At 53.0% G+C, this 23,747-nt stretch overlaps 2 protein-coding genes across 2 annotated transcripts in view; both read right to left on the minus strand.

Moving 5' to 3' along the window:
- LOC144247624 (uncharacterized) overlaps nt 1-23,747 on the minus strand; it is a 1,666,419-nt gene that overhangs the window by 508,974 nt on the left and 1,133,698 nt on the right. The window lies entirely within an intron of this gene.
- On the minus strand, nt 18,221-19,205 carry LOC144247636 (olfactory receptor 14A16-like). Its single transcript, XM_077788954.1, has one exon. The coding sequence runs from the start codon at nt 19,203-19,205 to the stop codon at nt 18,273-18,275; it is 933 nt and encodes a 310-aa protein (XP_077645080.1). The 3' UTR covers nt 18,221-18,272.

Here is a 23,747-nt window from a genome sequence, read left to right on the forward strand (position 1 = left end):
ACCGTCTTTGACAGGAGTCTCCTATCCTTGTGGCTGGAGCCCTCAAGAGCAGAGTGCAGGACTTGCTGTCCTGTAGCCTTGCCAAGACTTCACTCTTGCAGGTGCCCTCAAGGCACAACTGCAGCACTTGCTGACTCGGACCTTTTCCGAGCCACCTTTTCCTACAAGTAGCCATGAATCCAGGCAGTGACGTAGAGCTCAGACCTGCGAGCTTGCCCAAGCTGGCCTGGGGCAAGGAGGAGAAAGAAGGCCCTGGAGCTGAACCAGCACAGCAGCCTGAAGTGGTGGAGCAGTTCCAGCCTCTGCAGAAGGGTGAGTGGCAGAGCTGGGCTGCAGGGCTGGTGCCTGCAGCCAGCTTGGCCCCATCCCATCCCATCCCATCCCATCCCATCCCATCCCATCCCATCCCATCCCATCCCATCCCATCCCATCCCATCCCATCCCATCCCCTGGGGCCATGCCCATGGACAGGATGGAACAGGGGCCGGGCAGACACCCCACAGCCGTGCTCCGTTCCCTGGGCCGTCGCGGGGCTGTCCCTGCCTGGGCAGCGCAGGGCTGGGCTGTGTTCTCCGGCCTCTCCCGCAGCCCCTCAGCTTGGGCTGCGCTCGCTCTTTGCCAGGTGCAGCCGTGCAGCGCACACGAGAGCAGGAACGCACCCGTGGCCGCTTCCGCAGAACAGCGCAGGTACCTGCAGCCATCCCCACCTGGGCTGGGCCTGCTGGCACTGCTCAGCCCAGCAGCACACCTGCAGCACTCCGTGGCTTCTTGCCCTTCTCCTACAGCTCGTTTGCAAATTCATCAAGAGAATTCGGCAGGAAGAGACCAGCGCCATGGGCCCTGGGCTCAGAGCATACTCAGAGCTCCTCGGACATGAGACCAGTGCCACCCTGCTGGATTTGCTTGTGCAGAGGGGTGTTTCCAGAGCAGAGCAAGTAGGCAGCTGTGGCCAGGCTTCAATTCCCCCATGAGTCACACAGCTTCCCAAGCCACAGTGCTGGGCCCTGTGAGCCTTTGAGGCCATCACATTGTGGTGGGAAGGGAAACACTTCTCTGGGGACACTGGGAACACTGCTCGCTCTGGCAGCTTTCCAAGTCTCCTTGTGCCTTCTCCAGGTGCCCGCCATGGTGAGGTACATCCACCAGTGGCTCATGGCCAATGATTCTGCTGAGCAAAGGCTGGAAAACACCCTGCTGTATCTCACAGAAGCGCAGCCAAATGACGCAGTAATGACGCTCCTGCATGTGGCCCCATCCTGTGACAGGTATGGGGCCCACCTGCCCAGAGGGCTCAGGGCTCACCCCAACCCATCGTCCTGTACAGCCTGTGGCAGGTGTCTGACCCACAGAGAGTCCCAGGGCCCTCTGGCTGCTCCCTTTGCCAGCCCTGGCACGTCAGCCCCCGAGCCTGCTGCCATTCTCCCTCACTGCTCCACAGGGGCCTGTCCCCAAAGGGCTGGGTTGCCTTAGTGCTGCTGGAGAGGGGCAGTGGGCAAAGGCAGAGTCGGAGGTCATCCTGGGCCCCTAGAGATGCCCAGGCCACGGTGCTGTGCCTGAGATCCCCTGAGACGGAGCTCTAACCCCGCAGAGCTGCCATGGCCATGTGGAAGAGCATCATGTGCACGCCCTGGACTGCAGAGCTGGCACAGCAGATACTCCTGGATATGCTGGGGATCTGGCCAGACCACAGCACGTGCACCTCCGATGGGGACAAAACGGGTGTCTTTGTCCTGGCTGTGAGTTTCTGCCAGTGGCCTTTGCTGGCCCCAAGGCCGCCTCTCCAGCAGCTCTCCATCCTCCTTCCTCCACTGCATCTCCCTGCCTCAGGCGCTGGGCTGAAACCTGGCCTCGGGGCAGCTCCAGGGCCACCAGGCCCGCTGCTCCGCCTGCGTCTCTCCGGGCCTCTCCCTCCCGTGCTCGGGCCCTGCCACACGGACACCTCGGCACTGAGCGCTGTCTCAGGGGGCTTTGTCCTTTGCAGGCAACTGTGGTGATATGGAAGATCCTCCAGGAGCCCTGTGTCCCAGATATAGTAATGGAGCATTTCCCGCAGTTATTTGTGCATCTGCTCTTCCAAGTGTTCTTCAGCACCAAAGAGATGCCAGAGGAGGTGGATACCTTCTGGAAGGGATGCCAGGAAGAACACGGCCTTGCCACCAGCCCCAATAGGTGCTCCATCCCAGTCCTTCTGGCCCTGCCACACGGACAGGGCAGGAGCCAGTGCTCCCATTGTGACCAGGGCTTTGCTCTGCACTCAGGTTTGCAGTGAGGACCCTGAAGTCCCTGCTGTGCCAAATGGACTATGAGGATGTGGTGGTGTCAATGGAACGCAAGCATGGCTGGGACATGCTGCTCTGTGCTGACACCCACCATTATGCCGTGGGTCTGCTGGCCAGGTGAGACCCCCTTCTCCCCACTGCTCTCGGCATTTGTGCTCTGTGTCTGGGGTATCCCACTCAGTCCCCGTGGCCGTGGGCCAGAGGGACGAGGGATGGCCAAGCAGACTGGGAAAGGCTGGGAGAGGACGGTGCCCAGTAGCAGCCACATCTCAAACAGCCCAGGTCCCCCTGCAGGGTGGGGGGTAAAGACAAGAACTGCGTCAGTCTGTCCTGGGAGGGGCTTCCCCCCGGCTCAGGGTATTAGTGTCGTAGGAGCAGGCCCCCAGCCAGGTAATCATTATCACTGACTCCATGTATTGCAGAAGTCTGATCAATAATAATCTTTAGTAAGAAACCCATTGTTCTTATAGATAGTTATGATCTAGGTTGATTTTAATTGGTGTTCTAGTATAAACACTATCACCATTAGTTAATTAAGAAAGCACCCTTTGGTTGACAAATCTCCGTAACATATTCCACATGTTCACAATACCAGGTGCAGCATGTTAAGATAAGAATGTTTTTTCATGCTTTCCTCTGATCTTCTTAGGCTTTCTCAGGCGATGCCTGGGAAAGTTGTCTGTTTCTCTCTGAGGTCAGAGAGCTGCTGCCACATCTTAGTGCCATTTTCCACCTTCCAGGGAGATGCGCAATGAATCCATCTGCTTGTGCAAAAGCATCTCAGGCTGTCTCCTTGAGTTGCTCAGCAAAGAGATGCCGTACTGGCACTTCCCTGCCCTGGCATTCCTTGTGGAGGTGAGTCTGAAGGCCAGCGCTGCCTCCCAGCTCTCTGCCCTCTCGTAGCCGCAGCTGCCTGGGACGGTGCCCACGCCCTGCGCTGCTGCCTGGTCCCCGCCCTGTGCGGTTCTGGGCTCCTGCCGGCCGGGTCCCCTGTCACTGCCCTGTGCCTTTCAGGTCCTGCATTGCCTGGACTTGAGCGCATGCAGTGACAGCATCATGGATCTCTTGTCGAGGCACTTGCTGAGTGAGTGCACAGAGATGCGCCGCCAGGTTCTGAGAGCCCTCCTCTTGCTCAGGGATAATCTCTCACTGGTAAGGAGGGGCAGCAGCTGAAGCCGTGCAGGCAGCATGGGGCTGGGGAACGCAGTCGCTGGAACTTGGCTGGGCTTCAGGCACTGGGGCAGCCGCTCCCAGCTCTCCTGCCTCCCACTTCAGCTGCCCGAGTGCTGCGGGACAGGCCTTTGGCCTCTGGGCCCTGTGGCAGCAGGGTGGCCTTTCACACACCTTTGCTCCGCACAGGCCAAAAGAATGTGGAGCCTGACCAAAAGCCTCGGGGAGCTCCTGCAGGAAAATGATAGTGATGTGGTCAGGATGGTCATTGTTCTACTTAGTGATTTGTTCCTGGATAATGACGCCCCAATACCCAGCCCCATCGCCCTGCAGCTGGCTAAGGTGCTCCTGCCACTCTTTGACCACGTAAGGCTCTGTGCCCTCAGCCACGGCCACTGGCTGCTGCCCAGACACGGTGCATTGTGAAGATGCAGGCCTGCGCCAAGGTGGGCCAGAATCAGCTGATGCCAAGGTCTTGTTTCCTTCCTGTTCCACAGGATGATAGCCACGTGCAGCAGCTCTCCATGTTTGTCTTTCCAACCTTGCTGTCTGCTGTAGCAGAAGAAGGAAAAAAGCCCCTGATGACACAAGTGTGTCAGAGCCTGCTGCCACTCTTCTTCCACTGCCATGATGAGAATCAGTGTGTGGCAGAGGTGAGGACTCGCGGGCTGCTGCTGTTCCCCTGGGAGGGGGCTCGGCTGCCTCCTGCCCTGGCGCCTGGCAGGCTGCAGCCTCCTCCTGGCCCTGGCACAGGGATGCTGATCCTGGGCCCTGGGCTGCGGGGCCATTTCCGTGTCTCTATTGCTCTCCAGTCTTCTCAGGAAACCCTGCTTTGTGTGGCCAAATTCCTGAACAGGAGGGATCTTGAAAAATCTGTAAAGAAGGAGAAACTGTGGAGGTTCATTGAGATCCTGGTAAGGAGGGCCGGGAAGCTGCAGCCCCAGCCTGGAGCAGCCCCTGAGCGCGGTGCTCGGTGTGCGGGCTGGCAGCTGTGCCCCTGCCCGCTGCTGCAGCCCGAGGCCACGCGGGCTCTGCTCCAGGCTGTGATGTCAGTGTCACATCACCGAGAGCTGTGTAACATCACAGACATGTTGGTGTGATTTTGCAGAGATGTCCATGTGACGTCAGAGAGATGATTGTGTGATGTCACAAAAAGTGGTGTGACCTCACTGGGTAAGTGTGACATCACAGACCTCTCAATGTGACGTCACAGAGGTATCAGTGTGACATCATAGAGATGTTATTGTGACGTCCAGGATGTTGTGTGACATCACAGAGATGTCCGAGTGACATCACAGAGATCTGTGTGACATCACAGAGAAGTCAGTGTGACGTCACAGAGATGCCCATGTGACATCACCAAGAGCTGTGTGATGTCACAGAGATGTCAGTGTGACATCACAGAAATATATGTGACATCACAAGGTCAGTGTGACGACACAGAGAACTTTGTGTCGTCACAGAGATGTCGCTGTGACATCACAGAGATGTCAGTATGACATCACGGTGAGCTGTCTGACATCACAGAGTTGACTGTGTGACATCACAGAGATGTCTGGGTGACATCACAGTAGGTTGTTTGACATCACAATGATATTTGTGTGACATCACAGAGAAGTCAGTGTGATGTGAAAGAGATGTCAGTGTGACATCACAGGAGTTTGTGTGACATCACAACTATGCCCTTGTGACATTACAGAAATTTCATTGTGACACCACAAAGTTGTATATGTGACATCACAAGAGATTGTGTGATGTCACAGAGATGTAAGTGTGACATCACAGGGAGCTGAGTGACATCACAGAGATGTCCATGTGACATCACAGAGAGTTGTGTGATGTCACAGTGATGTCAGTGTGACATCATAGAGATGTCAATGTGACATCAGAGGATGTAGTGTGACATCACAGATATGTCTGTGTGGCATCACAGGAGGTTGTGTGACATCACAGGAATATCATTGTGACATCACAGAGAGCTGTGTGACATCACAGAGATGTCAGTGTGACATCACAGAGATATGTGTGTGACATCACAGAGATATGTGTGTGACATTACAGGAGTTTGTGTGACATCACAAAGATATCCATGTGACATCACAGCAATCTGTGTGACGTCACAGAGACGTCAGTGTGATATCACAAAAAGATGTATGACATCACAGGGTCAGTGTGACATCACAGAGAGCTGTGTGACATCACAGAGTTGTCTGTGTGACATCATAGAGAGCTTTGTGACCTCACAGTGATGCCAGTGTAACATCGTAGAGATGTTGATGTGACATCTTTGGAGGCTGTGTGACATCACGAATGTCTGTATGACATCACAGAGATGTCTGTGCGACAGCACAGGAAGGTGTGTGACATCACAGGGATATCATTGTGGGGTCACAGAGAGCTGTGTGACGTCACAGAGATATCACTGTGATGTCACAGAAATATCTGTGTGATATCAGAAAAAGCTGTGTGACATCACAGGGTCAATGTGACCACAGAGAACTTTGTGACATGACAGAGATGTCCCTGTGGCTTCACAGATATGTCAGTGTGACATCACAGAGATGTCACTGTGACATCACAGATATGTCTGTGTGACATCACAGGAAGTTTGTGACATCACAGTGTTGTCTGTGTGACATCACAGAGAGCTGTGTGACATCACAGAGATGTTTATGTGACATCACAGGAGGTTGTGTGACATCACAGATATGTCAATTTAAAGTCACAGAGATGATTGTGGGGCATCACAGAAAGCCGTGTGACCTCGCAAGGTCAGTGTGACATCACAGAGATGTCAGTGTGACATCACAGAAAGGCTGTGTAATATCACCATGTTCATTTGAATGCTTTAAAGTTCTTTTAATGGTTTTCTAAGCCTCCTAATGTTTACATATTTCTACTAGAGTTCTCATGTATTGTTCATTTACATAATAATTGTTGTACATTCTTCTTTATAATAAGAGAGAATTGGTGGACTGTTAGTTTAACCTGTGAAGTTAGAGAAGTAACAATTTCATCCTCCAAATAATTGCCTCTTTTAAAAAATCATATATTACATAAATCAAAAATAAAAGTTACTTCCTTTTACTCTTTTAATCTTAATATGAGTGTGAGTTATTTTGTGTCTTAGTGCAGCAGTGTGGCATCACAGGGGCTGTGTGACATCACAGGGGCTGTGTGAGGTCACTGCAGAGGTCACTCTGCCCCAGTCCCCTCCCAGTTCCCCCAGAGAAGTCCAACGCTGCTCGTGCACAGCAGGGTCCCCTGTCCCCCCAGGTCCCCCCGCCCCCGGCGCCGCAGCCTCCCCCAGAGGATGTTCCATGAGATCGACCCCAGAGCCTGACACGGGGACGGGGGCTGGAGCCATGGGGGGTGGGACAGGGGGACAGGGACCCCCTGGCAGCGTCCCCATGTCCCCCAGGGCCAGAGCCTGGGCCAGGGCTCCTTCACCCTGTGACCAACGAGGGCTTGAGAGTGCTGAAAAAATCCCCAGCAAAAACCAGATTTAATATTAAAGTGACAGCAGCACAAAGTTCCTTGGCAAGAGTCACTCTGCTCCTGACTGGACACTTCAGGCACAGCAAGGAAACAAAGCAACAACAAAATAAAACAAAATCCAGGCAATCAAACCAGAAATGAACTGAGAACTGTCCCTGTGTGTGTGTGTGTGTATGTGACAAAAGGACAGTGAGAGCAAGGATAAAAGGAATATGGCCTAAAAGCTTAACAGAGCTCCAACTTAACAGGACTTAACTTACATCTAAACCTTAAATGATAGTTTCACAGTCACAATTTAGCAAAAGAGAAGAGCTTAACAGTATTTAATCTAACTTATAACCTACAACTTAGCAATTTAACAGAGGAATAATATTTAACAGTATTTAACTAAGCCTATACCTTATATTAAACATAACAACTTAGCAAAACAACAACTCCTAGCAGCATTTAACTTAACTTAGACCTTGTGATTTAACCTCACTTACCAGCCTGACTGGCTCAGCTATCCAAGGCACTCAGAGCCCTCATGGAGCAGCATTTCTGCCACATTTCCCCAGCACAGGCACTCCTGTGTGCACACAGACACAGAGAGTCAGTGCAAGGCACCTGTGAGAAATTCCCCTGAGCAAAGGGAAATGCTCCCTGGGGATGCTTTGGCATCTCCCCAGCAGGGAAGGGTTGAGCCTGGAGGAGTGGGGGGATTGGTCCAGGCTCCCTCGTTGTTGGGGATCCCCGAGTGCAGCAAACGGGAGAGTTCCCGGCTCGGAGAGGCCCCACTCAGAGGGAGTCGCTGGCCCAGGAGAGCTCCAAGGGCTCCTTTTGGAGCGCTGTTTGTCGGGCTCCAAGAGAGGGGCTGCAGTCCCAGCCATGTTTCATCCTGGCCACACTTGGCATCAGCAGCTTTCTTTGGCAGGGTGAGAACAGGGATGTTGTGCCACTGAGGGAACACAAACAGTTCCCAGGGCTGCTCCTAAAGCAGCCAGGAGCTGGCTGGGCAGCAGCAGTGCCTGGAGCAGACTATGTTTGTGCTGAGCTCCAGAGGAGCTGAGCCCAGGGGCTGCTGGCCAAGGCCGAGGCCAGCGAGCATTTCTCAGCTGGCAGGGCGGCCTGAGAAGGGGAGGGGGGAATGCACCAGCACAGGAACCATGGAACCAAGGGACCATTGTGACACTGTGGGGCCTGTGAGACCAAGGGACCATTGTGACACTGTGGGGCACCATGGAATGTAGGGATCATTGTGACACTGAGAAGCCCCATCAAACCAAGGGTCCATTGTGACACCGTGGGGCCTCAGGGAACTGTGGAGACCATTATGACACTTTGGGGTGTCATGGGACCAAGGGACTATTGTGACACTGCGAGACTCAGGGAGCCAAAGGTCCATTGTGACACTGGAAGGCCTCATGGAATCATGGAGACATTAAGAGACTTCACAGCCTCATGGAACCAAGGGGCCATTGTGACACTGTGGGGCACCATGGAACCAAGGAGACCATTGTGACACTGAGGTGACTCATGGGATCATGGAGACCATTGGGACATGAAGAGGCCCCATGGAATAAGCAAAGCATTGTGACACTGTGAGGCCTCATGGCACCAGTGAGACCATTGTGACTGTGGGGGTCCCCACAGAACCAAGAGGACCATTGGGACACTGTGGGGCCTCATGAAACCAAGAGGCCTTTGTGGCACTGCAGGGCTGTGGAACCAAAGGTCCATGGTGACACTGCAGGGCCTCGTGTCATCAGTGTTCCATTGTGATGCTGTGGAGCCAAAGGAGACCATTGTGACATCGCAAAACCCCAGGGCCCAAAGGTCCATTGTGACATTGTGGCCTCATGGAACAGAGGAGTCCCGTGTCATTGTGGGGCCTGGGGAACCACGGAGACCACTGGGATACTGCAGGGCCCCAAGGAACCAAGGGAACACGGAACAGGTCTGGTTGGTTTGGCCTCCAGGGGCTGCCTGACAGCTTGGCACCTGCAGGGTCTCTTCTCATCTGCTATTGAAGCACTGGGGTTCGGGGCTTTCCTTCCTGTGGAAAAGAACTCTCCTTCTCCTCTAGGCACACATGGCCAGAATTGGGGTTTCACCTCCATTTCCTTATATCCAGGGATTGTTCCCATGGACATATTGCCAGGACAAATCTGGCAGGCAGTCGTTTGGTAAGGGTCACTGCTTATCTGCTTCCAAAATACGGGGGAAGTATTCAAGCTTTCCTTCCTTTGGGAAAGAACTGTCCTGCTTCTCCAGGTGCTCATGGCCAAAATTGAGATTGTCTCCAAAATTCCCTATCTCCAAAGATTGCCTCCAGACAAAATCTGCCACTCCTGACAAGTCTGCCTGGCCTTGGCCTAATGAGGCTCTCACCTGCCTTCCAAACAGTGGGGCTCTGTGCTTTCCTTCCTATGGAACACAACTGTGTTTCTCCTTCAGGTGCCAATGGCCATATTGGGATTTCACCTCCAATGTTGTGTGACAGACTGGAGGAGATTGTTGGCTGGAAACATTTCATGTGTAGGGGAGGAAGGGACGGGATCAGCCTTGCCCTGCCCTGGAACCCCAGCACTGCCCTGCCCTGGAACCTCAATCCCCCCAGAGCCTCTATCCCAGACCAGCAGTGTCTGCCAGTCCCTGGCACAGCACAGGCAATGCTCCACAGCCACCTCTGCAGCCCCAGCCCAGCTCCCGAGTGACCAAATGACCCCAAGTCCCACCTGGGGAAGGGCCCAGGAAGACCAAGGGGTATTTAAGGCTGACCACAAGGCAAGCACACATCTTGACCCTACCTCCTCTTGGAATTTCCATCTGAACCTTGTTGGAATCCAGGAGCTGGTAGCTGAGTGTGTGCTTCTCTGTATCTTATTTTTCTCTTTTTCTGTATCTACTTCTTTTATTTCTGTACTCTTGCAAATATTGATTAACTTTAAATTGAACAGGCTTAGATTTTGTGCAGTTGAATGGGCCAAGTTAATGCTTTGAGAAGTTATTTTGGTTGTTTGAATGACATATTAAAATGTTTGCCAAAGTTTCACTGATTTTTCTAAATTTCCCAGTAAAGGCTGTTTTGTTGTTTAGAGCTCCTGAGAAACTCTTGATAGTATTGCTCCAGTGCATCCAACTCAGAGGACACAAATTATTATCATTCCTTTCAAATGTCTCCTTGAGAGAGTTTTTTAATGGATGGGGGTCAGGGCTTGTCTGTCCTGCTTGGCACAGCCCAGGCAGGGCTTTCACAGCCCCATCCCACACTCCATTTCCCACCTGGAGCTGCTGGTGCCTCTGAGTTCTGCTGCCCCAGCCCCAGGAACGCTCTCCTTGTCTGCCCATTCCCCCAGGGTCTCTGGGCAGGGATGGCCTCAGTGGGGGCTGCTGACATCCTCAGCAACTTGGAGGCTGCTGCTGAATTTTACTGCTCCAGAGGCTTCTTCAGCCTTCAGCTCTTCAGTGCAGGAATTCAGTGCCCCAGGGCACATTAACATTCAGAACACCTTAACAAGCCAAGCCTCTGGAAATAATTTGATTTAAGCTTTCAAATCCTTTGTGGTTGGTTAGGCGGATTCCATTAGTTTAGTTGAAATGAATGAATTTTATTTACACAGGGAGAGAGAAACCATTTTTTAGGTCCCGTTTTGATTTTTTAGTTAATACATTGATATGTGCAATCTCCAATTGACACTGAATCCAAGTACCTCCTCCTGCAGTTTGAATGGATATGAAAATCAAGACCCTTTGTGGCTGACAATCCATCAGACCCTGTCCCTACCCCCACCCCACCATTTCCCCCATCCCAGCCCTGGCACTCAGAGCAGCCTTGTGCAAATCTGAGCTCCCTCCAGCCCAGGCTGCACCTGCAGGTTTCAGCTCCTGGGCTCCAACTCCCACCTGCTTTCCTTGGAGAAGGAGCTGCCCCGGACACAGAGGGATATTCATATTTATTACCAGCCAAAAAAGCTAAGGGAAGGCACAGCTCCATCCAATGCAAAAGTCATTCCTCTGCTGGATATTAAATCCATTGTGCACAGCAGACAGTCTCAGAGCAATGGAAAACACCTTCTGTGCCCAGCACAGATCCCAAAGTCCCCCTAAAACCTCCCTGCCCCAGTTCTGCCCAGATTTGCTCTTTGCACACACGAGTCACAGGCTGAAGTCAGGAGCTCCCTCCAAGCCCAGAGGGAGGAAAAGAGGGAAAGTGGATGAAGAGCTCTCCTGTGCAGAGCCAAGGTCCAAGTGCCCCTGCAGTGGGAACCACAACTCCTCAGGTTTGTGTCCTTTGGGCTCAGGGACTGGTGACATTCAGAGGCACAGAAAGGTTTCTTGTCAGCTAACACAAGTTGAACATTTGAACAATTTAATAATCATCACAGCTCTTCCCTCAGCTCTCTGGGATGTCCCAGCAGCATCTGACATGTTCCCCGTCCCCAAGGGATTTCTATACAGGGACAGTTTTAGACAAAGACATAAGAAAAGGCAATTCTGTGACGGACAAAAACACAATTAAAATGTTGACTAATGTGATATTTATTTGAACTTCTGAAAGAGAGGACAACTCCCTGAAGCTCAAAGCATGAAACCAGTCAGTGGAGAGGCACTTGAATGACCCGAGAGCACCTAGATGAGGAAATCTGGGAGCACCAGGAAGGACATAGATCCAGTTGGTCTAGTGAAGAGATGTCCTTAGACATACCCATTTCAACAGAAGACTTGGAAAATCCTAAAGGAAGAGGGAGGTGATATAATAAATTGAATATTGGTGATGCAAATAGAAGGCAAGATCAGTATTTCTCCTCATGCCATCAGTACACTTCCAGGAAATTCCTGATCCTGGTGGGAAAACTTTGCCATTTCTTAACCATTCTCAAGTGACCCAGAAAAAAAAAAAAACATTTGTAATATGAAATGTACAAGTACTAACATCTGTGGCCCTTTTCCAGGCAGACATCAGCTGTGTGCCCATGAACAGACAGTGCCACTTGTGCCCTGAGGTGCCGAGCTGGGATTGGATCTGTCAGAGAGGAGCTGAGGGAGAGCAGAGCACCTTGCAAGCTGCAGGTCCCTGCCAGCCCCGCAGGGCTCCTGTGTCATCAACATCTGCTCTGCTCCAGTCTGGAACAGGGCCCAGGACGGTGCCGGGACCATCAGAGAGCTGAGGTGTGTGCTGGAATTCCATGCCCTCCCCATGGCGCAGCAGCCCTGCATTTCCCTGCTCCAGCCTTGGTCTCCAGCACAGCCATGGACACTGATGGTTCCTGTGCCAGGCTCTCCCAGCCCAGCCCAGCTCCCTGCCAGCTCTGCCAGCTGCCCTGAGCTCTGGGCAGCACCAAGGGCCTCTCCCCAGCACAGCCCAGCCGGCTCTGGCCCCACAGCTCTGCTCAGCCCAGGCTGCTCTGGGCACTGCCCCACGGCCTCAGCCCCTGCCAAGGGCACAGCAGCAGCTGCAGCTCAGCCAGGACTCAGCCCCACCATGGGGGAAGGGGCTTGGCCAAGGCCAAAGGAGCTCCCTGGCTGCCCTGCTCCCCTCTGCCTGAGGTGCTGAGAGCTCTGCAGCCCCTCCTGCCATCCCATCTGCCCAGGCCAGCACAAGAGCCCCGGCCCTGGGGCCCTCCAGAGCTGCTCCTGCTCCAGGCCCAGGGCCCATCGCAGAGCTGGGGCAGCCACAGAGCTGTGTCCATTTCTGCTCATTGCTGCTCTGATGGAGATGCATCCTCACACACTTGGGGGTTGATGATGAATTTTACTGCTCCAGAGGGCTCTTCTTTCTTGAGCTCTTCAGTTCAGGAATTCAGTGACAAAAGGCTTCTAAACATTTGTTCAAAGTGCCATAACAAGGAAAAACCCATGGGAATAATTCAAGTCCTCAATTCTTCTGTGGTTAATTAGACAGATTTCAGAAATGTATACAAAGGGAATATACTATATTGAAAACAGGGCAAAGAGAATTGTTATTTTCCTGTTAATAGACTGATATCAGCAATGTCCAATTTATATTTAGCCCCAGCACCTTTTAACGCTGTCTGAACATATATGAAACTCAAGACCCTTCATGGCTGACAATCAATAACACTTTGTCCCTACCCCTCCCCACCATTTCCCTCATCCAACCCCTGGCACTCAGAGCAGCTGAGGAATGGAGTCACATCCAGGGGTGTCCCCAGGGCTCAGGACTGGGGCCAGGTCAGTGAAGTCTCTTTATTGCTGATCTGGACGAGGCCATCGAGGGCACCCTCAGGCAGTTCCATATGAGCCCAGGCTGGGTGGGAGTGTGGCTGTGCTGGAGGGCAGGAAGCTCTGCAGAGGGATCTGGACAGGCTGGAGCCATGGGCCCAGGACAATGGGATGAGGTTCACCAAGGCCAAGGGCCAGGTCATGCCCTGGGCTCACAACCACCCCAAATGCCTGGCCGTGCCCTGCCCCTGATCCCCACAGCCTGTCCTGTTTCCTTCATCCCTGCATTGCCAGGGACTTTCTGGGACAAGGGTGCTCTGCTCTGGGGATGGAGGGAGGGCCCAGTGCCACCACTGGAGTGGGAACCACAACTCATCAGGTTTGTGTCCTTTGGGGGTCAGGAACTGGTGAGACTCAGAGGCACAGAAAGTTTCTCTTCATGGCCAACAGACCATGGTTGAACTATGTGCAGGATCCCAGCAGTGTCTGATGAGTCCACCATCCACAAGTGATTTTCATGCTAGAATGAATTTCTGACAAATGTGGTTCTGTGATAGATATAAACACAGTTAGGTTCTTGTATCAGGATGCTCATCCTGAAGTGGGGGAAAAACAGCTCAAACAATTCCTGATGTGCAAAGCTGTCAGTGGTGGATGGAGAAGGGAGGTCAGGCTGCTTTTGGTGCTGAGGAAATGCTGAAATCAGCCTGACTCATTTCATCTCCTCCTGGCCTGGCTGATCTCCCCTCTTTCCCCTTCCAGACATTGGCTTCTGTCTCCCACCATGCCCCTGGTGAAGAGCCTGGCTCTGTGTTCTCCATCCCCTCCTTGCTGGCACTGCCAGGCTGGGATGAGGAGCCCCTCAGCCTTCCCTGCTCAGGCTGGACAAGCCCAGCTCCCTCAGCCTCTGCTCACAGCCCAAGGGCTCCAGCCCCACCTTGGAGGCCCTTCCCTAAGCCTGCTCCATCTGCCAGACATCTTTCCTGCCCTGGGGAACCCAACCCAGGCCACAGGACCTGGATAATCCACGTCCTTGATGTCCTGGTCACACAGCCCTGGCCCCTTGTCCCCATGTCAGGCTCTTTGGTAGATCCTGTGGAACATCCTTTGGTGGAGGCTGTGGCTCCAGGGGGACCGGGGGGATACCGGGGGACAGGGATCCTGCTGGGCATGAACAGCATTGGACTTGTTGGGAGAAACTGTGAGGGGGACCTGGGGCGGAGTGACCAACCCAGTGACCTCACAGAGCCCTCCTGGGATGTCATACAGCCCCTCTGGGATGTCACACAGCCCCTCTGGGATGTCACAGAGCCTCTCTGAGATGTCACAGCCTATTCTGTAATGTCACACAGCTGGTCTCTGATGTCACAGCCAACTCTGTGATGTCACAGTCTGCTCTGCAATTTCAGAGCTCTGTCCTGTGATCTCTAAGCCTGCTCTGTGATGTCACAGAGATGGCCTATGATGTCATAACTTCTTGATGACACCACATTAACCACTCTGTGATGTCATGGACCATTCTGTCACAGATCACTCATGTGATGTCATAGCCCACTCTTTGACCTCATGTAACCAGATGATAAATTGTCTCCAGCAGGTGAGCTAACACCTGGAGCTTGTTCTCCAAAACCCCAGGCCTATGGAGACCACACAATGCCCATTGTGGGACAAGGGGAACTGGAAGTTCACCAGCCTCAGTGTCCTGCCAGCTCAGCCAGGCCCATGGGAACACTGGGGTCCACGACCACCAGGGACCACCAGAGAGACCCCCAGGACAGAAGAACACATGGGTAAAGGGGAGGGGAAATATGTTAATGAGTCTGGGGAAATGATTATCAGATGTGTGTTTAGTCCAGCACAATCAATTAATATGTGTATGTACAGAATATGAACAGAAACTTTCCTGTACTCAGCATGCTCGGCTTTGGGAGGAGCTATCCCCCGTGCATCCCCCTGAATAAAGAATGCTGCTTCTTAATGCTGCACTGGTGTTAAGGAGTTTTCTGTTTTAGCGAATTTTTGGTAACACTCCACTCCCAAGGAAAGCTCTGTCTGCTGCTGTTCACAAACAGAGAAGGGCTGGTGGCAGATGTGGGGGTTGGAGGCTGCCTGGGGAACAGTGACCATAAAATAATCAAGTTTTCAATGATCTGTGAAAGAAGGAGGGGCAGCAACAAAACTTCCACACTGGAATTAGGAAGGGCAGACTTTGGCCTACTTAGGATGCAGATTTGGGGAGTACCAAATCAGGTACTGATTTTTTTAATGGGAAACAGCCCTTAAAAACCAAGGGGTCCAGGGAGGATGGACACAGTTCAAGACAGTAATCTTAAGGGGGAAGGAGCAGCCTGTCCTAGTGTGGCAAAAGATGAGGTGGTGAGGAAAATGACTGTCCTGGTTGCCCATGGAGCTTTTGTGGGAACTCAAGGGAAGGAAGAAGGTGCATTAACTTATGACAGAAGATCAGGCAGCTTAGGAATTGTTTAAGAATGTTGTTAGGTCATGCAGGAAAATAAAGGAAAGAGGTAAAATCTCAATAAGAGATTAACCTGGCCACTTCTGTGAAAAATAATAAAAAGTGTGTCTATGAATAAATTCATAAGAAAACGTGGAATAAGGAGAACCTCTACCCTTTTTTGGATGCATTGGAAAATAGAGTAACTAAAGATAAGGAAAAGGTTGAGCTACTTAAGACCTTGTTTGTCTCAGTTTTCAATATTTGGACAGGTTGTCCTCAGGACAAGAGTTCTCCTGAGCTGGTAGATGGGCACAGGGAGCAAAACAGGCCCCTGTAATCCAGGAGGAAGCAGCTGCTGACCTGCTGAGCCACTCAGATGCTCACAGGTGGATGGGATGGGATGGGATCCATCCTAGGGGGATGAGGGAGCTGGTGGATGAGCTCCCCAAGCTGCTCCCCATCATTTGCCATCAGTTCCTGGCTCACCAGGGAGGTCCCAGAGCACTGGAGGTGCCAGTGTGAGCTCATCCCCAAGAAGGGCTGGAAGGAGGATCTGGGGAGCTCCAGGCCTGTCAACCTGACCTCGGTGCCCGGCAAGGTTATGGAACAGATCACCTTGAGAGCCACCACAGGGCACCCACAGGATGGCCGAGGGGTCAGAGCCAGCCAGCGTGGATTTAAGAGGGGCAGGTCCTGCCTGAGCAACCTGATCTCCTTTTATAACCAGGTGACCCACCTGTGGATGTGGGAAAGGCTGTGGATGTGTCCATCTGGACTTCAGCAAAGCCTTGGACACTGTCTCTGACAGCATTCCCTGGAATAGCTGCAGCCCACGGCTTGTGCAGGTTCCCTCCTGGCTGGGAGATGGAAGAGCTGGCTGGAGGCTGGGCCCAGAGAGGGGTGGGGATGGTGCTGCACCCAGCTGGTGTTCAGTCCCTGGTGCATTCCCCAGGGATCTGTGTTGGGCCCAGTCCTGTTAAACATCTTCACCAATGATCTGGGTGAGGGGATCGAGCCCACCATCCCCAAATTTGCAGGTGACACCAAGCTGGGTGTGAGTGTGGATCTGCTGGAGGGCAGGACAAGAAGACACAGCCTCCAGCTGCACCAGAGGAGGTTTAGGCTGGACAAGAGGAAGAAGTTCTTCACAGAAAGGGTGAGTGGGCATTGGAATGGCAAGCCAGGGGGCAGGTGGCAGAGTCACTGTCCCTCTCCAGTGGCACTCAGTGGCATGGTCTGGGTGACAAGGCGGTATTAGGGCATTGGTTGGACTTGGTGATCCCAAAGGTCTTTTCCAGCCTATTTGATTCTGTCATTCTGGGGTGATTGGGACACTCTGGGGCCACTGTGACCCTGCAGGGTCTCGTGGAACTAAGAGGACCATGGTGACACTGTGCAGCCCCATAGAACCAGGACTCCATTGTGGTGCTCTGGGGTCAAATGGAACCAGGGAGTCCCCGTGAGAATGGGTCCTGGTGGAACCACAGAGGCCATGGTGACACTGCGGGGCCTCGTGTGACCGAGGGGTTTCACCACGGTGACACTGCCAAACCAAGGAGAGCATTGGGAGAGTCCAGGGCCCAGTGGAACCAAGGGGCCCTTCTGACACTGCGGGGCCTCATGGAACCAAGGGGACATTGTGACACTGCAGGACCTTGTGGAACCAAAAGGCCACTGTGACACTCTGGGGCCTCAAGGAATCTGGAAGGCTGTTGTGACACTGTTTGGCCTCGTGGAAACAAGGAGTCCATTGTGACACTAAGGGGACTTGTGGAAGCACAGAGAGCATTGTGACAGTGTGGGACCTCATGTGACCATGGGGCCTTTGTGACACCCTGGGACCCCATGGGACCAAGGGGCCACTGTGAAACTGCGGCACCAAAGAGAACATTGTGACACTGTGAACCCCATGGAACAAAGGAGTCCATTGTCACATTTTGGGGCCCATGGAACCAAGGAGACCAGTGTGACAGTGCAGGGCCTGGTGTAACCAAAGGGACATTGTGACACTGAGGGGCCCCTTGAAACCAAGGAGATCTTTGCAGATGACACCAAGCTGGGTGTGAGTGTTGATCTGCTGGAGGGTAGGAGGGCTTTGCAGAGGGACCTGGACAGGCTGGAACCAGGGCCCAAATCCAACAAGGTGAGGTTTCACAAGTCCAAGTGCTGGGTCCTGCACTTTGGCCACAACAACCCCTGCATTGCTACAGGCTGGGGACAGAGTGGCTGGACAGCAGCCAGGCAGAAAGGGACCTGCAGGGACTGATGGACAGCAGGCTGGACACGAGCCAGCAGTGTGCCCAGGGGGCCAAGAAGGCCAATGGCTCCTGGCCTGGATCAGGAATGGTGTGGCCAGCAGGAGCAGAGCTGCAGTGCCAGCCCTGATCTGCCCCAGCTCTGCACACAGACATTGCTGCTGCAGCTCCAGAGAAGGCAACAAAAGGACATCTCTGCAGAAAACTGTGCTGAGAGATCCTTTAGTTTCTTTAAAGCCGTTGAGAGCACAGCCCACCCATTGACACAATCTGTGGTCAATGGGAAGGTGGAGGTAAACAAAATGAGAAATGGCACAAACAATGATACTTTCTTTTGGACAATCTGAAAAAACTAAAACAAAGAATAAGAACCTCTGAAATGAAACCAACAAGAATTATCAAAGATGACATTTATATACAAATGTTTTACAGAAATTGGCCGTCAGTTTAATGTTCCTGAAAGCATCCAGTCATCAGTGTACACACTGCAGCCTTGAGCTCCTGGTTCCTCAGGCTGTAGATGAGGGGATTCAGGGCTGGAGACACCACCGAGTACAGAACTGACAAGGAAAGATCCAGGGATGGGGAGGAGATGGAGGGAGGCTTTAGGTGAGCAAACATAATAGTGCTGACAAACAGAGAGACTACGGCCAGGTGAGGGAGGCAGGTGGAAAAGGCTTTGTGCCGTCCCTGCTCAGAGGGGATCCTCAGCACAGCCCTGAAGATCTGCACATAGGAGAAAACAATGAACACAAAACAACACAATGATAAACTACCAGTAGCCACAAGACGCCCCAGTTCCCTGAGATAAGATCTGGAGCAGGAGAGCTTGAGGATCTGGGGGATTTCACAGAAGAATTCACCCAGGATATTGCCATGGCACAGGGTCAGGGAAAATGTATTGGCTGTGTGCAGCAGAGCACTGAGAAAGGCACTGGCCCAGGCAGCTGCTGCCATGTGGGCACAAGCTCTGCTGCCCAGGAGGGTCCTGTAGTGCAGGGGTTTGCAGATGGACACATAGCGGTCATAGCACATGATGGTCAGGAGGAAATACTCTGCTGACATGAAGATCAGAAGGAAAAAGAGCTGAGCAGCACATCCTGTGTAGGAGATGTTTCTGGTGTTCCAGAGGGAATAGTGCATGGCTTTGGGGACAGTGGTGCAGATGGAGCCCAGGTCGCTGAGGGCCAGGTTGAGCAGGAAGAAGAACATGGGCGTGTGCAGGTGGTGGCCGCAGGCTACGGCGCTGATGATGAGGCCGTTGCCCAGGAGGGCAGCCAGGGAGATGCCCAGGAAGAGGCAGAAGTGCAGGAGCTGCAGCTGCCGCGTGTCTGCCAGGGCCAGCAGGAGGAAGTGGCTGATGGAGCTGCTGTTGGACATTTGCTGTGGCTTCACATGGGAATCTGTAAGAAAAATTATTATGGAATAGGTGGGTGTGGAGAGAACTTTAAATATCCCAGCACAGCTTGCTGGCATTTTTCCCCCACTGCCTGCCCAGGGCTCTGCTGCCTGGATCTGTCCCTGCCAGCAGCTGCTTCCCTGTGCCCAGGGCTGGGCCCTGCCAGAGCTGCCAGAGCCCAGCCCAGCCCTGGGGGCTCAGCTCTGCCCTGCAGACCCCTCCCAGCTCAGGCACTTCCCAGGGGCAGCTCTGGCTCTGCAAGCTCTGATGGTAACATCAGAGCAATCCTGAGCAGGCTGGAAAAAGCACAAAGATGCTACATCTAAGGGGCCCTGTGTTGAATTCTGTTACTGCCTGGTTTATTTAGATGTGAAAAAAAACTTTTCTTTTTCTCAATATGAACTGAGAGATGCATATCTATGGGGAATTCCCCATCCAGGCAACAAAGATTAGTACATAACAACGCAGAAATTTCCCATTTATGAAGTTCTTGTCTTGCTATGCTCCCTGTATAATTTATTTGGAAAAGTTGTGGAGTTAAATGCCATGCTGGGAACAGTCCTGAACAATGCAGCATCCTCACCACACAAGGAGAACATTCCAAGATTTACCAGCTGTCTCCTTCCCCCCAGATCTTATCCCCCAGCGCTGGGAGCAGCTCCAGGGCCGGCTGAGAGCTGTCTCTGGCAGGCAGCAGAGTCCCTGGCCCAGCACAGCGCCCTGGGCTGCAGGACCCTGCTCTGCAGGACAGCCCTGGGCACCCCTGGCTGCTCTGCACAGGAGATGAGCAGAGAATGCACTCACAGGGTCTGTGGGCATTGGCATGTTCCAGCTTTAGGAGATCTCTCCAGGAGCTGCAGCTGCATTGTCCTGCAGCCAGAGGTTCCTGTGCCAAGGGCTGGCAGTGATTCTGCCCCAGGCACTTCTCAGCCCCTTCCCAGCCCTGACTGATTGAAGCTCTCTGTGCCTCTGTGCTGTGCCCGCGCTGGCTGCAGGCAGTGCCCCAGCCCTGCTGGGCTGGGAGAAGAGCTGCTCAGCAAGAGAAATGTGCTTTTGAAACCCTGCTTGGTTACCAGGATCACCCTCTGTGCCAGGAGCCCAGCCCAGCTCAGCAGCACAGACACAGCACAAGGACTTTAATGACCCTCTGGGGCTTTGTGCTCAGGCCCTGAACATCAGGCCCTGAGAGGGAGCTGCAGAAACCTCTTCAGAACTCCAAGTCAGAATCCAACTCCAAAGTTTCTTGGACTTTTAATGGGTCCCACTGAGAGACACAACTGAGAAAGTGTCCCCAGGCCCCAGGCCGAGCAGAGAAGTGGAGGCACTGATGCCAGGTGGGGACAAAGAGAAGCCAAGTCTTGGTGCCCTGGGGCACAGCAGGGTCTGTGCCACCAAGGGCTGTGAGGAGACACCTTGTGCTGAGGCCCTGGGGCCTCCTGGCACAGCCCCAGCCAGGCTGGGCACTGTCAGCCCCTGGTCCTGCCCTCAGCATCCCCCCCTAGCCCACATCCCAGTGGCCTCAAGGATCTGCTGGAAGGAGTCCCTGGGGAGCCTTGGTCAGGAATGGCCCTGGGGCTCTTTCATGCTCCCAGGGACTGCAGGTTTTTCAAAGGACTTTGGGTTTGGCTTTTGCCTTGGAGTCTCTGAGAGGTTTCTGCAATCATGGCCTCCAATATTCTGCTGTAATTATTCCCTGGAGAGGCTTTGTCAGTAACAGCACTCAGTGGGGCCCATTAATGCTTCATGGTACTTCAGTTCTTTTAAGGTACTTGGTGTTTCCCTTTTGCTACAGACTCTGTGAGAGGTTTGTGCAATCATGGCCCCAATTATCTGCTTTAATGAGTCCCTTTAGAACTTTATACTGACACTCAGTGGAGCTCATGAATACTTTTAGATTCTTAACTTTTGTAAGGTACTTTGGATTTTCCTTTCCACATTGAGAGTTCTTTGCGCCATTTTCAGTCTCTGAGAGGTTTTTGTGCCATCCTGGCCTCCAGTTCTCTCCTCCAAGGACTCCATGAAGAGCCTGTGGTATAGATGGACCTTTGCAGTTCCCATTAATGCTTTAGACTCCAACCACTTTGGGGTTTTCCTCTGACTTTGACTTCGGGAAAGGTTTGTGCAATCTCCTCTCAGGCCCTGAGGTTCCAGGGCTCAGCTCCAAATGCACCACGGGGCTCATTAGGGTCAAGCAATTCCTTACAAACCATGGCTCTGCCTTGTTTTCTCTCTGCTCTGGTGCAGTTCATCAGGAAGTTTCTGTAGTGGTTTTGGTTCACCGTTTTGAGATGTCTCGGCCAATGCATCAATTAGTGTGGTGGGCTCAGTGCTGGCTAATTACCAGTGCACTCACTAGAATATACTTACTAATTTCCTGCTGTGAGATAGGATTAGAAGAAAGGGAAAGTGGTTTCAAAATTTTAAAAGGGTATAAATAAAATTGTATTAACAATAACTAAAGAAAGAGTAATAAGAATCAGAACAAAACTTTCAGAACAATTCCTCTCTCCATAAAACCTGACAATGTAAAGAGACAAAACCTAAAATTTTCAGTCAGTTTACCACCTCTAAAATAGTCTTTTTTCACTTCACTTAGGGAGTGAAGTTCCTCTTGTTAATTTTATGGAGACTTCTCCACAAGAAAACAGTTATCTCATGAGTTTTCATTTTCACAAATAGCAGTGGCCTGGAGAAATCTGCAATCATGAACTCCCTCCCATCTTTTCCCACTTTTTCCCACAGCTGTGTTTATGGGCCAGGCCAAGTTATGGGGTATTAGTTTCAAAATGAGCTGTTTAAGAGCAAAGGTTCTCTTCATATGTTTCTGAAATCATCTTCATCTCTGGGAACAGAGGTCTTCTTCTCTCCCTGAGGGCACAGGGTCTCATCACTGTTCTCCCTTTCTCTGTTCAAACCTCTCATTGGATCACAGCTACTTCAACATTTGCTCACTTTAGCATGGAGGCCTTTGCTGAAACAAGTCATCTCCCCATAATTTCAATGCATTATAGTGAAAAAGATAGTCTGATGCATCAGTGACATCCTTCTCCACAGCTTTAGCAGAGGATTCCAGCCCCAAGATCAAGGCATCTCCTCATCCCTCCCATCTGGGACTCAACTTCCCCTTCCCTGCCCTCGGTGTGTCCATGCTGCTCCTCTGTGTGCCTGCCCTGTGTCCTTTTCTCTCACGGGAGGAAGGATGGCAGCACTGGCAGAGTCAGTATCTCCCGGGGCTGCAGATGGTTCCGTGAGCCCGGCCGGGCTCGGTGCTTGCGGCCGGAGCTGTTTTGCCATGGAGGTTTCTGCAGCGGCTGCGCTGGGGCTGTGTCAGGCTGGGCCGCGCTGGGGCAGGGCCAGGATCTCAGCAGCCAGGCCAGAGCCCAGCAGCAGCACGGCCGGGGCCGATGGCTTCTCCTGCCCTGCCCGCCGGCTGCGGGCGAAGCCCAAGGGCGGCAGAGCCTTGGCCGAGCCGGCCCGGCCCGGGGCTGCTCCTGGGGCCCGGCGGATCCTGGCCGGGCCCGGGCTGGCGGCGGGGCAGGGCTCGGCAGGGCCAGATGTCAGCACCCACAGCCACGGCCCGGCCTCGGCCCCGCGGCCTCCCCTGCCCTGCCCGGCAGCCGATGGCGCCTGGCGGCTCCCTGGGAAGGGGCCCGGCCCCACGGCAGGAGCCGCCCGGCCCCACGGCCGAGACGGGGCTGGGCCGGCCTCGGCACCTCTGTGGGGCCAGAAGGGAGAGAGACCCAGCCAGGCTTTCTCGTCTGTAACTTGTGTCTGCACAGAGGCGTCTGCAGCTTCTTTAGTGCTTTAACAGTCTGTCAGCTCTCAAAGCTAATTACTGATTGGTTTTTGTCAGACACACAGGAAACTGCTAGCAGCTTCTCTCAGGACATCACTTCTGTGTTGCAAAACCACCACAGCAGCACAGAGCACAGAGCTCCTTTGTCCATATGTAGTGGTCATGTGCCCAAGGTCTCAGAACCCCTCCTTGGGAGATCTCTGGGCCCTCTCCAAGGTGTTTTCAAATGAAAACATTCAGCTCAGAGTCTAAGAAAATTACCAGGGCATAGGGCCAGCCGGACCTGTCTGTCCTGGCTGCTTTTGTCTGGGAGAAATCCTTGGATATACGGAATTTGGGAGGTCAAATTCTAATTTGGGCCATGGTCCCTAGACATGAAGGCCGGTTCTATTCCATAGGAAGGAAAGAAGAGAGCCCCAGTGAGTGTTTCACGGGCAGATCAGGGGTGACCATTAGAGGCCAGATAGAGTGGCAGGTTTTTCCTGGGAGATACCCTTAGATATAGGAAAATTCTTAGGGAGAATACCAGTTTTGGCAATGGGCATCTGAATAGACAGAGCGTTCTCCATACAAAGAAGAACACAGAGCCCCATTGCTCCAGGAGCTGATGAGAAGCAGCCCATGACATCCCAAGATCAGCCAGACCTGTCAGGTGGCCCCTGGCAGGCCAAGCCAGCCAGACCTGGTCCATGTTCCCTCAGTTCCATGGGGCCTCACAGTGTCCCAA

Source organism: Lonchura striata, chromosome 29, assembly GCF_046129695.1.
Source record: "Lonchura striata isolate bLonStr1 chromosome 29, bLonStr1.mat, whole genome shotgun sequence".
Classification (NCBI taxonomy): Eukaryota; Metazoa; Chordata; class Aves; order Passeriformes; family Estrildidae; genus Lonchura; species Lonchura striata.